Source organism: Camelus dromedarius, chromosome 5, assembly GCF_036321535.1.
Source record: "Camelus dromedarius isolate mCamDro1 chromosome 5, mCamDro1.pat, whole genome shotgun sequence".
Classification (NCBI taxonomy): Eukaryota; Metazoa; Chordata; class Mammalia; order Artiodactyla; family Camelidae; genus Camelus; species Camelus dromedarius.
Genome location: NC_087440.1, coordinates 66,516,498 through 66,531,380, shown reverse-complemented (window position 1 = coordinate 66,531,380; position 14,883 = coordinate 66,516,498). Strand labels below are relative to the sequence as shown.

The 14,883-nt window shown below is 39.3% G+C and overlaps 1 protein-coding gene across 1 annotated transcript in view; it reads left to right on the top strand.

The window, feature by feature from the left end:
- The window catches only part of SYNJ2BP (synaptojanin 2 binding protein), a 33,093-nt gene that overhangs the window by 16,379 nt on the left and 1,831 nt on the right, over nt 1-14,883 (top strand). Inside the window, exons 2-3 of the mRNA XM_010976582.3 lie at nt 3,734-3,870; nt 12,851-12,946. Coding sequence (XP_010974884.1) covers nt 3,734-3,870; nt 12,851-12,946 — 233 coding nt within the window. The remainder of the gene's footprint in view (nt 1-3,733; nt 3,871-12,850; nt 12,947-14,883) is intronic.

Genomic DNA, 14,883 nt, shown 5'->3' with positions numbered 1-14,883 from the left:
TAATCTTGTCACATTTAAAAAAATTTTGGCACATTTTAACCAGTATTCACTATGTAGTATATTTTTATTCACTCCCTTTTTTAAGAAGCCTGTTGAGTCCCAGTCTTTTTCTTTCTCCCTCTCCCTTCAACCCCTTTTGGATAGTGGATGCCAAGAACTGAATCCATTATACCATTTGACTCCATAGTACATTGTCATCATCAGTACATGCAAGATCCCTCTTTGGTTTTATTTTACCCTTCATCTCTAAACCTCATCCTTCCCCCACATTGTAGATAACCTCTCTAATGTGTCTTTACATATCCTTAGATATGCTTGCATTTTTGTAAATAGATAATACTGTTGTACGTGTATATGTTTTTAATTCGTAAGAAGGTTTTGTACCACTAGTATCAGCATTACATTTTAAAACTCTGTTACTTTATGTATGATTATTCAGTGCTTCTAACTTCTGCCTCTTAGTTACCTTTTCCCACAGGATGAACACCTAAATTACTATCAGTTCCTCACTACCACAAAACATTACTGCAATTAACATATTGTTACGTTACCCTTGATAGATAGGGTGACCACATTGGTCGAAACTGAGATGCTTTTGAAATTGAAGGGGAGTATTTTAATTACACTGGGATAACAGGTGTATATCAAGATTCCCAGACAAACCAGGATAGGTGGTCCACAGTATTTATGGAAGATTTTCCTAGGAGCTAGCCAATAATCAGCAGTTATATACTGGGATAGCCCTTCCCCTCCTGTTTATTCCCAGCTGACATCTGTTACAATTGGTTGGTGCATGTGCTGGACTGATTACTGCATGTTTTAATACCACCATTGCTAGAAACCACTCTTGAGGGCGGTATCTGGCTCACAGGTAACAGACATCCTGAATGTCAGTAAGTCTGAGTTTCAAACCAGTCTTGTTCTATTAATAGATGAAAACACTTTTTAATCTCTTTGTTTTCCTATATTTCAGGACTTTTCACATTTGTACTTTGTATGTGTTTCATCCTTTCTCCATCAGACTAATTTGGGGCTGTAGTAGGCACTACTAGTTTATGGACAATGACTCTTAGTGCAAGCTACTCAATATGGCAACTGCTATAGTTTATAAAGGACTTTTTTTTTTCTAGATTTTATGTTATTGGAGCCTAGTAACTACCTTTTGAAGTAGAGAGGACAGAATTTGTCGTCCTTATGTTACAGAAGAGGAATCCGAGGATCAGAGTTACACTAACTTGTTTAAGTCCACAAATCTAAGTTATGGAGTTGAATTTGTGACCAGTCTTCTAACTGTTATTTGCTTCTGCTGAATCTGAAAGGGACAGGGAAAAGGATACTTCTCTGTTGTTAAAGCAGGGGACTGTCCAGTTTAGCTTTATGTCTTCCTCAGAATATGACACAGTGCCTGACACATAGTAAATGATCTATAGGTTTTAATGAACCAATGAACTGAGGATTATGTAGGTATCTCTGGGGCCCAGGTTTGAATTAGTAATCTTGCTACTTAGTGCTTCAGTGACTCCCGATTATTGCAGCAAGGCTTTGAATTATAGGTAAATTCAATTTGTAAATGTTGTGGCTGAAGAAAGAGACTTTGTGTCAGTCCAGAAGTTCTCATGTAAAGTGGTATGGTCCATTTACAATTCAAGTAGCAATAAGCATGGTTATAAACATGCCTATATAATGTGATTGTGGTGGGGGGGGTGGGCAGGGAAAGGAGTAGACTATACTTGTGTATAGAAAAAATATTTAAGTTTTTTTCTACTCTCCATTTTTAGTCACTGTTCTGCAGCTTTAAATAACCAGTAGCAGAGTCCCCTCTCTTTCTGATTACTATATTACATTCCACTGCTTAACACATACTTCCTGTTCCCAAGATCCCCAGAGGCAGCTAGCGTTTGGTGAGGATGTTGGATTTCACTGAAAGATTTTCTCCAGATATTTTTTTCTAGTACTGAGAGAGGCTGGTTGGCCTCAACCCCCTTGCTCAAAACTGTCGGGGTCTTGAAGTTATTTCAGGCCCCACCTATCTTATCTTACCTATCTTATCGCGGTCAACTACCTCGCATCCCCTTTCCAACACCTCCCACCCACTGTGATAAAAAGTAGGAGTTTTCTGAGAGAAGCCATTTAGTAACTTATATTTTTATACCCTACCCTTTAAGGAAGTTGAAATAGACATCTGCCTGTAGTAGCTCTTACTGTCCTGTGTCTTAAATCCTTTGCATTCTCTAGCTGCAGACACTCTGTACAGGAGGTATGTTATTTAAATCAGATGTTTCCTGCTGCTGCTTTCTTTGGCCATATGTTTTCCTAAAGCACAGATTGATTTACTAGTGCTGATGTTGATATTGTGAGCTTCACTTACAAGCTTTCGTCCCACCAATGTGGGCTTTTTAGAAAGCCCACATATGTATCCCTTTAAGTACTGGTTTTCTATTAAAACCAGAAGTAGGCTAGTGATTATGGCAGTTCCTTCCAATTGTGCCACCAGATTTCTGCTTTTCCGTTATTTCCAAACTATCTCCTTTCTTTGCACTGTGGCTTTGAATTCTACAGTGCCTGACATAAAGAAGGCCCTAGGGAAGTTACTTTTCTCCCCCTTTTCTTTTTAATGCATAGATAAAATCCCTTTATAACGATCATTTTGTAAATGAAATCCTTCCACAACTTAGTGGTTGGTCCATGGAAATAGTACTTTGGTAGTCAGTTTTCTTTTTTTTTTTTTAGTTCAGTTTTATTCTGTTGTGGTGAGGACACTTAAACGAGATCTACTCTCAACGGATACTTACGTGTCCAATAACACCATTACAGTCTATAGGCACAACGTCGGACATCAGATTTTCAGAACTTCCATGTTGCATAACTGAAGTTTCATACCTGTTTTAAAATGGTCATTCACAGAAGTGAAGAATAGGATGGTGGTTGCTAGGGGCTAGGGAAATGGGTCCTTGCTAATCAGCGGGTAGTCAGTTTTCTATAGTGAATAAACTTGGCAGCCTGTGCACCCAAGTATGTGATTGTTCGCACTTGAGGTAGAAAAGGAAAGGAGAGTGAATTTGGTGATTTAGTCCTGTCACGAAGCACCAGTTACCTTTATAGTTCCCAGGTTTTCCGCCAGCACCTACAGTACTACCCTCTCAGTTCAAACTAGGAAAAAATAAATAAATGAACTCCCAGACGATTTCTTCCAAAGCACCACCATACACAAACTCTCCTCAAGGTTGGGAGAAGTACAGAGGGGAAGGTTTAGTTGGGAATCTGTCTGCCACTAAATTAGGAACAGTTCATTTACCAATTAGTTAAAAGCATAGCTTGTTCTCGTGAACACAGCTAAACAGGAGAGTCAAGATTTGGGTCTTCCCGGTACCAACAACAGAATCAAAATCAAAGGTGAGCAGAAGCACATCTTACAAGAATCACCATTATCTTTTTGCTGAGCTCAGCACAGGTCTTTCTTTATATTCAACAAACCATGTTGATCACTGTGTTTATTTATTATTTTATTTTCAGTCCTACCTGGTCTGAGTGGGCAACTCTGGGTACTCCTGTCCTCTGTTGTTGATACTAATCACTGACCTTGCCATGACTACTCACCGGCTACGTCACAGTCTTGACTCACCAGCCTCCCTTCCCCACAAGGCCTTTCCTTTCTCTTTTTCCTGATCTTCTCTAGTCCCTTTCTTTCATCTTCACCTCTGTCTCCTTCACAACTCCTCCATGATTTTCTTAGGGCTGGGCTTCAACATCGTCGGTGGGACGGATCAGCAGTATGTCTCCAAGGACAGTGGCATCTTCGTCAGCCGCATCAAAGAAAATGGTGCTGCAGCCCTGGATGGGCGGCTCCAGGAGGGTGATAAGATCCTCTCGGTGAGAACTGGCTTCGGCCTCCTTCACTGTCCCTTGGTCCCTAGACCCTAGTTCCTATCCCAGCCCCTTCCTTGGGAAGATTCCTGCCTGCCTTTTTAGATCTGGAAATACCCAGATTGTAGCGTTCAGTGGGAGGGACCTTGATCAGTCATCTTTTCCAGCCCTACCATAGAGCATGGAGGATGTTACTTCACTTGATAGGGCAAATTAAGTCCAGAATGTGAAGGTATTTACCTAACTTCAAACAACATGAAACAGGGAGGGTGAGGGATTGATATGAGGGGAAGAGACTTAAAACCCACACTTATAGTTATTCTTTTATTGTACTTTATCACTTCCCTTTCGTTGATTAAACCCCTAAAGTGTGTCTTCCTTCCCTCCAAAAGAGACGAAAGAGGAAGGTAGGAATTAAGTGTCCTTTTAGATTCAGAGACCCTTTTCCTCATTATTAAGATGAAAATTTGGAATGCCGTCTGATTTAGATATCTGTCCACTGTGCTCCCATTTCACTCTGCTCAAGTCTCTAATAAGACACTTACTACTTAGTAACCCTTAGTTTTATTTTGTGGAAGTTCCTCAAAGGCAGGGACCAGATCTTTTTTTGACCTTTTACATCCTAGCACAGTGCTTAACATATATTTAACAAAGGAACAATTTAAGAATTCAGGCCAACCCAGAAAGGTTGGCTAATCTGGAATATAAATAGTAGTATCAGGGATGGTACTGCCCCATCTCAGTCCTGCTCACTGATCGTTTTGCCTCTTTACAGTCCATTAAGTTTCTCGTAGCCCCTCTTTTATTCATCTGTGAGAAACAGGCAGTGATAATCTGCCTAACTTTAGAAGCAGATGATTTCCTGTTGCTCCCAGGAGAAATACATTCTAAAAACATGAAATCAGCTTAAGTGATACATTAAAGAAAACTTGAAAATGGGTTGTTAAAATAAAAGTATAGCAGGTAGTTAAAAACTATACAGTTTAATGTTTTGACACATACCACATTCTCTCCAGAACATTGGGAACCAGGCTCCATGGTGAAGAGGGACTTGAAATAAGGGTTAAGAAGAGAGCATATTATTCAGAAATCTTTGGTTAAAGGTAAATTATTAAAAAATCAGAATGGTTAAACGTTTTTGAACACTAATATGCCAAGTGATGTGCTAAGAACTTCAAATTTATTTAACATTACAGTAACCCTATGAGGTGAGTACAATTATTATGCCTGTTTTGCAGCTGAGGCTTGGTGAGGTCAAACAGCTTGCCCAAGGTCATACAACAAGTAAATGGCAGAGGGCTTGGTCTGCTGAATTTGGAGCATTTACTCTTAATCAGCATACCATTTGTCTCCTAAAAGGTAAATATGGAAATAGGGTTAGTTATCTTAAACAGGGAGTTGCATGGTGAGTTAATAGTAGAGTTTATATATGACTTTATATAAAAACTGAAATTAGTCTTTTCTGTTAAGGGTAGAATTAGGGAACAAAAGGACATAAACCTCAATGTGAGAGAATTTATTAGACATAAAGCAAGAAAAGGAGCCTTATGTGAGCCATCACTTGATAGAGAAAAGAAACTATTGGAAGGCCACTCAAGTTTTTTTAAAAGGGTATGCTAGGAGATAAATGTCAATGAAGAGAAAGGTGGATGTCTCAGAAACTCAGTTCATCTGACTTTAAAACTTATGGTAAAGAGGATTTTACTTTATCAAAATATGAGAAATAAAAGAAGTATTACAAAGATCTCTACAAGATACTAAATACTACAAATATATATGACATATTACGAAGAATGATTCAAGTCTGTGTTCTGGCCAATTAAGGAAAAGATAAGTGAAAGAAGAGAAGGAGAAATGCCAGAGAAAAGGCAAAAATAGAAGTCAGATATGGAGGGAAAGGAAAAAGACAGAGAAAAGAGAAAAGGTTGGAGCATATGCAAGAGGGAAAAGCCAGCGTATTCTCTGCATTCTCTCTAGGGCTATATTCTTTGCTTGCAGTTTCCCTTCCAAGAGTTTGCTCCAGAATTCAAATTCTAGATCCCATTTCTTAAGAAATATTGCCTCACCATCCTATTCTCCTCTATCCTTAAGTGAACTTGTTAGGTTTACTAATGGTTCCATCTGTTTCTGAGCTCACTTTATCTCTTTGATCTACTTAAGTGCTCATTTATTGGCTTTGGAGTCTATAAAATGATGCTAAAATATTTATTAGCCTATATTCCCATTTATTCTTTACAGGCTTCTCTATCCTCTTCGCATGGTCACTCTTCTATGTTGTAAAATTTGCCCCAACTCTTTCTTTTACCTGTTGCTAGATAATCAGACTAAGAATACGCCCTTTCCTTAGTACATACCCGTTTGCGGTAACTCATAGAGGAAGCATTAAGTGATCTAGATCTCTCGTGAGTTATTATTGACTATTTAATCTTTCCATTCCTCCCTAAAGAATGCCCATGTTTTATATTAATTTCAAGTTCTAAAATTAAATAACTTCATGATAAATTGTGCAGTTTCTCCTTCCTCATCAAAAGTGAAACTTAATTTTTTGTGATCACTGTGGATGGTTTTAAACTGAGGAAAAAAAAAAAGAAAGACGTTTCTTTAACTAATGAATGTAAATGATTTGTAAGACCCTGTTGCAGCTGACAATCATGAAGTAAAAACAGATATTACCAACAGAAGAAAAGACCTGAAGTTGAGATGAGGGCTTAGAAATTCCTCACCCAAAGCTCACTTTTGTGTGTGTGATGGTGAGGATGGTTTTTTTTTGAGGATGGTTTAATACTTTTGTAGGTTACCAGGGAACCTGGGGAAATTTTATTTTTGTTAAAAATAAACTATCTAGGTTTCTCGTTTCCCCTGTGTGTCTGCCTAAATGAAGAGAGGTAGATAGTCAAGAATAGTCAACTCTCAGTGAACTCTGCATGTTTAATGAAGCTCGTAACTTCAAGGTGATATAGCTGATTATTACAGGGTACAGATTGATGTTCCATTTTGGCCAAACCCGTTATATAACAGAATGGCATGGACTGGACTGTTAGTCACCTACCTTTCGTATTCTCTTGCAACACAGTTCTTAATTTGGTGAATGAAAGAGTTGAGTAGTTATCAGCATTTATTAATTGTTTGATGGCCTGCAGAGCACTGTGCCAGGTGTTACGGAAAATTAAAAGAAAATGAAAGACTGGTCTCTGCCCTCCCCCAAATTGTAATTCATTTCAAGATCTTGGGGAAAAAATGAAAACATCCAGAGTATGATCTAAGGTCAGTGCTTATTAAATTGAGCCCATTCATTCTCTGCATTGTTACATTTATGTTATTCTATAGTTAGAGCTCCAGTAACTAACATTATCTTAGGATCCTAACTACATAACTATCCTAAGATGATGTTAGAGTATCCTAAGGCAGTTCAAAATTATTCATCATCAAAGAAAACTAATTTTAACTCAGTTTACTCCTTTCCTAAGGCAGGAAATAGGAAACTCATTTTTAATAAGACTGATAATAGCCATAGTTAAAGCAAAAAATTATGTCTCCCCATCGGTTAACTAGAATACCACCATCCCAACTCTTGACTATTCAGTCAGCAGAATTTTCTAGCGTTTTGCAAATCTTCATACCTCAGGTTTAATACAACTTACAATGCCATGAGTTAAGGAAACCGAAGTAGCAAGTGTAGCAGTATTGTAAGTATTCTGTTTCTCAGTTGAATAGCTCTTGGTACTAAAAGTGAGCACCAAAGACCATCTGGCCATCACCTGGGAGCTTGTTACAAGTGCAGTGTCAGGAACCTTCCCAGGACCCGGTGAGATAAAAATCTGCATTGGAACAAGATCCTTGGGTAAGCCTGTGAATAAAATTTGGGAAGCACTGCTGTAGGCAAATGCTTTTCAAACGTTTTGAAACATTTTGACCTGTAATAGGAAATACACTCAGGTGCTTGTGCCCACACGTGCACGCCCACACACCATGGACGCAAAGTCAAACAAAATAATACTTACCTCTTCTATATGTGATGCATTCTATGTCGTGTCTTCTTCTAATTTCACCTTTTTGAAATTAAATACTGGTCTAGGCCCACTGATTGACTTCACTAGCTTCTATAATAGATCAGCAGACCTATATTTGAAAAATTACTACTCTGAAAATTGAAAATCACTGATGAAATCGTGAATGCATAGACTGTATTAAATAGGGTAAGTAAGCTGGGTATGGAGAAAACTTGCAGACAGTTTAGGTTACAGCTAACTCAAACTTCAGAATTACCCGGAGGGCTTGTTAAAGCTCAGATTGCTAGGATGGGGCCTGATAATTTGCACTTTAAACGAGTTCCCAGTTAATGCTGCTGATCCTGTGACCCTACTTTGAGAATCTCTGGTCTGTGTTAGTAAGGATGGTGACAGAGTTAATTCCACCTTAAGGGCAAAATCTACAGAACTTGGAGGTTAGTTTATATGAGCTGGGATCTGTAAAAATACTTAGAGGAGATAAATATTGGAAAGCAAGTTCGGCTTTGGAGTAGAGAGATGATATTGTCAGGGGAGAAAGAATCCTAGTTTGTTTTATGGGGATGGTTTACCTTGGGCAAAGGATAAGAAATGATACTTTAAAAAGAAATTCCCTTTGCATTTCTAAAAGGCCTCTTGTTTGGGTCTTTTTTTTTTTTTTAACTGCCCTGTGCCCTTTGCCCTTCTTCTGCCTGATGTCATCCAATGTCTTCCTTCCATGTTAGCAAAAGGAAACTCACATGAGGACTAGGATGACACACCAAATCATTGGCAGGTAGAGCTGCTATTAGAGTTCAGGCCTTTCAGCTTCGTGTTATATCAATAAATATGTCCACCAAGCTTTGTGTAGGTATGGCTTTTGCAGGCTGTACTCTGTGGCCAAACCTCAGGAAATCAATTTATTACACTCGAGTGTTATTCAAAGCACTATTCAGGTATTATAGGTGTTATAATCATGAGTTGAGATCCAACCTCTCTATTTACAGTAGAATGTAAAGTGTTAGAAGACAGAGCTCAGTTTGAGCTTTAAGGTAGTTACATAGTATGGAGAATCAAAGTTAAGTTAATCGATCACATCTAGCGCAGTTATCTGGAAAGGCCAGGTCAAAGAAGTGGCATTTAAATAAATTGCTTTTTTGAAAATATGAATGCTATTTCAGTATATAAAAATGAATAAAAATACTAACATAAATATCTCGTATTTTTACACAACTCAAATTTTTTAATGTACAACATATTAGATAAAAATGAAACTGCAAAACCAATAAAAATTCAGTTTGCAACATCAGTGTGGTGGATAGCAATAGGTTACTGGAATAAAATCCTTGCCTAAAATGTAAGTTTCTAAAGCTTAGTGTTTTTAAGTGAAGCTTTGGGGCCTGGGCTGCTTGAGTTTGAATCCTAGTTTTGCTACTTCCATTCTGTATGCCTCTCTAGTTTTATTACTTACAAAATATACAGGACTGTTGTGAAGGTGAAATAAGTTAGTACATATAAAATGAATAGGCAGCTCCAGACATGATAATAAATACACAGGGTCTCTTGGCAGTGAGTACTGACTGTTGGTCAGATACTACTTTGAGCTCAGTATTCCTGTCACTGATTGTCATGTAGTGACTCAGTTCTCCCACTTGCATTCTCCCACTTGCATTCCATGAAACTTGGCTCTGATATGAAGCTATGACATCTTTGGCATTCGGTGACAAGACTGTGTCACTGACTTATTTGTCTGCCCCTGAGAGAAAAGTATCTATTTCTTCAGAATGAGAAATATGGTTATCACATGGGCTAGTTAAGTGAGGTATGAAGTTGAGGTAACACAGGTATGAGGGTAAGAATATATGTTTTATGTCCTAGGATCAGTGAGTTGTATGACTTAGTTAGAGCACAGGAAGTGTGAAAGGGAATGCTGAAAGGTTAAACTGGGAAGGTAGGTTGGTGTCATTTCCTGGAGGACTTTGCATACCAGAATGAGAAATTGGGCATGCACTCTTTCTTCCCCTGCTCCCAGTTTGGTTTTTGGTTTTGAGCAGTAATGTGGTATGAACAAAAATGTACTTTAGGAAGGTTGGTCTGGGGACCTAGGGTTTGAAGGTTAGAATGGGGAAGGACCCAGGGGAACGTACAGCAGAGAGAAGATGATCACAGTAGTTCAGCTAAGAGTATTCGTAACCTAAAGAGAGAGGCAACAGAAAGAAAATAGCATATGAGGAATGTCATCATGTTAGACTACAGGGGTTGGTGATATATTGCATGTATATAAATTGACAGAGTGGAGAGAGTTTTAAAATATTACCAAAAATTTAGTCTGAAGGAATGGTAGTGGGAATAAGAAGGAAGTCAGCTGGTATAGCATGGTTTTGTGGGAAATAATGAAGAGGCCTTGGATATGTTGAGTTGGGATCTAGCAGAATATCCCATACAGGTACCCAGCAGGAAATCAGCAAATCCAAAAGTAGTAGTAGGGATAAAAGTGAGGGAGTTGTCGTGCAGATTATAGTTGGAGTTGTGAAAAGTCAACATGGGAGAGAAGAGAACAGAGGACTGCTGATACTGAGGAATATTTGTATTTACTTACATTAAAAAGAAAGGAAGGGATGCAGAAGAGTTCAAGAAATCTAAGTGTTCATAAGTTAAGACAGAAGAGAACTGCAACAGGGAGGAGATGGTCTGAAGACCAAAGAAGGGCTATAGGACTTGGTGACTGGAAATTACTGCTGACTAGCAGGACAGCATGTGCTCCCCTCTACCCTACCCCCCCCCCCATGTACTGAGAACACAAGGAAATAAAGAGTAAATGGATGCTGGGGAAGTGGGGACAGTGCATGCAGACAGTTCTTTCAAAAAGATTTGCATTGAAAGAGGAGAGAAGGTGGGAGGAGGGTGATGGTGGGCTCCAAGAAATATTAGTATTTTTTTAATAGATGATTTTAGTTGAGAAGGAGCAGAAAGTGGTAATAACTTAGGAATCGAGAGAAGTAAGTGACTGCTTAAGTTCTGTAAGGAGGCTGCAAAGAATATGATCGAGAGCACTAGTAAGTGGGTTAGCCTTGACGAAGGAAATAGATCTAATTCAGAAATAAGGGGAAAGCGGCACTAAGAGGATATCAAGAAACTCTGAGGGGAAAGGAAGGAAAGTGGAGAGAGTGTTTGTCAAAAGTTCTCAACATTCTCGAGAAAGATAAGGCGAAGAAATCTGCTGAGAAGAGAGATGGGGTTGGAGTTGGGGTTTGATGGTAGAAAAGGTCTTAAACAGCTAGCACTGCATATTTATTAGGGAGCTCACCGGATGAGAAGGATTGTAAGGGTACAACAGGAGCCAGCTAGCATGGATCTGTGGTGGAGAGTGTGACTACGTATCTTTCTCTATGAATATTAAACTCAATGATGATAAGGAAAGTAAATGCATTATGTTGCCCAGGACTGGAAAGATGGCAGAAGATCATGTGGATAAGGGATTCTAATAGTTTTCCAAGTGCTTTGTTGAGATAACAGGAGCTCTTAGATGTGTAGAAGGCTCTGATGAGGATAAAGAGGAAATTCACAGAGGCATAGGAATTGTGAAGAGAGTAGAAATCATGGTCAGGGTTTTTGTTTGTTTGTTTTGTTTTGTTTTTTTAAGGAGTTTGAGATATTGGGGCTGAAGCATGCCTAATGTTGTAGTCCAAGGCTTATGCCAGTTGGTGACTAGAATGAACTAGAGCTGGAAGTGTTTAATTTGGGAAGGTAGACAATTTATAAGGCCAAAGTGCTGATAGATTAGTTCAGTCAGGGTTATTGGCAGGAAATAGAACGGAGAGACAATTATGAACCTCTTTGGAGAAGGAAGACTGTGACAAGGAAGATGAGAAGGTTGAATAAGTCAATGGCTTGAGCTTCGGCTGAGGAAAGAATGGTTGGTGAGTCAAGGTGAAGGAATAATAGTGCAGAAGGAACAGTAAAATGCAAGAGCACTTTAGTCTTTCTTCCGGGCTGTGAAAACCATAGCCCTAACTGCTACACTTACTGTGACTTTGGGTTAAGTTACCTAACCTTGGTAAGCTTCAGTTTCTTCACCCGTGGAAGTAAGATAAAAACAGTATGTACCTCATAGGATTATTGTGAGTATTTAAATTAGATAATGTATGTAAAGCATATAGCACAGAACCTACCAAAAAATACATTAGATGTTCTTGCTGCTGTTGCCGTTGCTGACACAGACGTGTATAAAAGATACGTAGATCTTGCATAAAGTGGGCTATGCTGTGTCACTGAATGCAGCATAGACTAGATAACACTTGTGGCCGGTGTCACTCCTGACACTGAGAAGTATTAATACCTGAATGCTTCACAGCTCTCTCCTTTAAGCGTCAGGACTCACCTTCACTGAAACATTCTTTAGAAGTTGTATCATCACAGAAATACGGTTTTTAGTAAATTTGAGGAGGGTAGGAGTATCCGTGGAATGAAGGGAAATTGTTCACAATAGAACAAGAGCAATAAAAGGGGCTAGTAGGTTTGTACCACATCAGACTAAATGGTGGGAGAGCTTCCAGGAGTTATATTTCCAGAGCGAAAGCTGGCAATGCCAGGGATTAGATATAGAAAGGGTAGAGTGGTAGCCTGGAAGAGCATGCTAGCTGCAGGGATGCAGGCTGTTGCTCCTGGAAGACATACAAACACAAGTTAATAGAATACCACGTGTCCAAACAAGACAGGCAGTAGGAGCTAAGAGAAAGGAGAGACTCCTTTTTTTGGTTTGTTTTTAAACTTAGGTGCTCTTTAGATGGCCAGTGCAACCTCAGTTCTAGGAAAACCTAGCTTTGAAAATGAAAAAAGTTACTCTGAGTTCTAAGTAACATTACCTGTTCTCCTAGCCCTTGGAATTTGCTCGGTAGGAGTTGGTTGTTTAAATCTTTGATCACATGAAAGTAAATCTTTGACTTATGAGTGTTCACATTCTAGCTGTCTTACTACTTTCCGTTGCTGTTTTTGGACAGGTAAATGGTCAAGACCTCAAGAACCTGCTGCACCAGGATGCTGTAGACCTCTTTCGTAATGCAGGCTATGCTGTGTCCCTGAGAGTGCAGCACAGGGTAGGTGTCATTTGCAGCCACCAGGCTTTTCTACTATTGTTGTGAATAAATCCTGTGGTATAATCTTCAGTAGTGTGTTAGGGTTTTTTTTTCCTTTCACCCTCACTCTTTCTTTCTTTTTCCTTTCTTTCTTTGTTTTTTTACCCTCACTCTTTCAAAGAGCTTGTCTTGCACAGGCAGGTGTTTTCTGAAACCTCTGCTTATCATTAAAGGAAATTCCAAACAGTATGTTTGCAACCCAGGCCCTAGCTTCAAGACAATGTGTTCTAAAGAGAAAGTTTGACAATCAAATGAAAAGAAATGGGGGGAAAAATACAGACAGAATCAACTGTATTTCTTAGTAGGGAAAGAAACATGTCTGCCCTTGAACATTCTTATTTATGAAACTCTAGGTGCAGAGGTGGTGGGTTTTTTGATACCCACTGTATGCTGTTTTCTGTCACCACCATGAACCCTTTTCTTGTCAATTTGGTGACCCTCTTGACCAAAGCTCTAGTTCTCAAAGGAGATGGGGTTCAGATTTTGGTCAAGGCAGCACCTACCCCTAGTTTTTATAATTTGGATGATGAGAAGAGAAGCCTGGGTGGACAGAATTCCTCCCATGGCACAAAGGGCTTTGGAATACATTTACAGCACAGGTTCATTGTGCCTTTAATGTTACTCCCCCTTAAATTGATACCGTCTTTGCCTCACTGAGCTCCTCAGTGAGGCTTCAAAGGCTGAAGAAGAGTTCAACAGGAGATAGTACAAAAGAGGAGAGGGCACGGCATGAAAGATATCTGAGAAAACAGCCAGGGTTGCAAGCAGAATCTTGGTATGCTGGATTAGAAAACAGGTTGATAGAAGATAGTGTTGGTAATCAGCTGCTTCTGCCTGGGCTCTTCTTTGTTTCTAAAGCATGGGAGAATTTATGCAGGGGATAAAGGGAAGCAAATATAGGCATACTCTTTGGACATGATTAGGGTTCTTTTTGAAGGCTTGTGGGAGATGATTTCCAAAGTCCATTTTTTCAGAAAGGTCCATAAATAACTCCTAATAAAACAGATTCTTCTGGCCAAGGAAGTGACCTAGCCCTGAAAACCACATCTTTCTACTGAGTATGCTCTCTCAGGACGCCTCATCAAGAAATGAATGAAAGATGTAAAGGGATATAGGGTAGAAAAGGTTGTTTATTCAGTCTTGTCTTTTAGAACAAGGGGGTCAGAGTTCCGTGGATTGCAATGAGGAGATTAAATCTAACCAAAATGAGATGGCACCACAGTTGCTGCAAGTGAGCTATTAAAAGTTGATGTTAAGAAAGGCTGCCTTTAAAAAATTGACTGAAATGAAGAAAAACCACCAGCCTCAAAAGGGAGTGCTTAGGCAATGGAAAAATGTAACCATTTGAATATGATTTATTTCTTCCTATTCACCTTTGAGTCTTCCACCTCCATTCCATATGGGTTTCACCTTTATCTTTGCCTAGTATTACAGAACAAGAGATGAAGGACAGGACGCCATCTTAGGAGGGAGTGGGTGCCTTTTGGGAATTGGAAAATGTTTCTAAATAATGTCATCGCACATGTGTTAACATTGTTCAGATCTACTCTTATTGTACTCTGATGACTGATAATTTTTCTCAGTTAACATTTCTAGACTGTTTACTGCCCCTGCCCGGTAATTTCCAGGTTCCCTATAGGATCAGTAGGCTTCATCTCGTATCTTCATTTTCCCGGTATGATACACATATGGCTTGGTGGCGACAGTTCAGAAATAGAAGGAGGTTATCTGACTTACCCTCAGGGGTGCCTTTAGGTCAGTTGCACAATAAGATTAAATGCCTCGCCATCAGACTTATTTTGTTTCCAAAGAATGGGTGACGCTGATGGATTAACTCAGGACAAACAGAGAGGACTCCTTCAGCTCAGTAGTGCGCGGGGTTTACAGCTTTGGGTGGT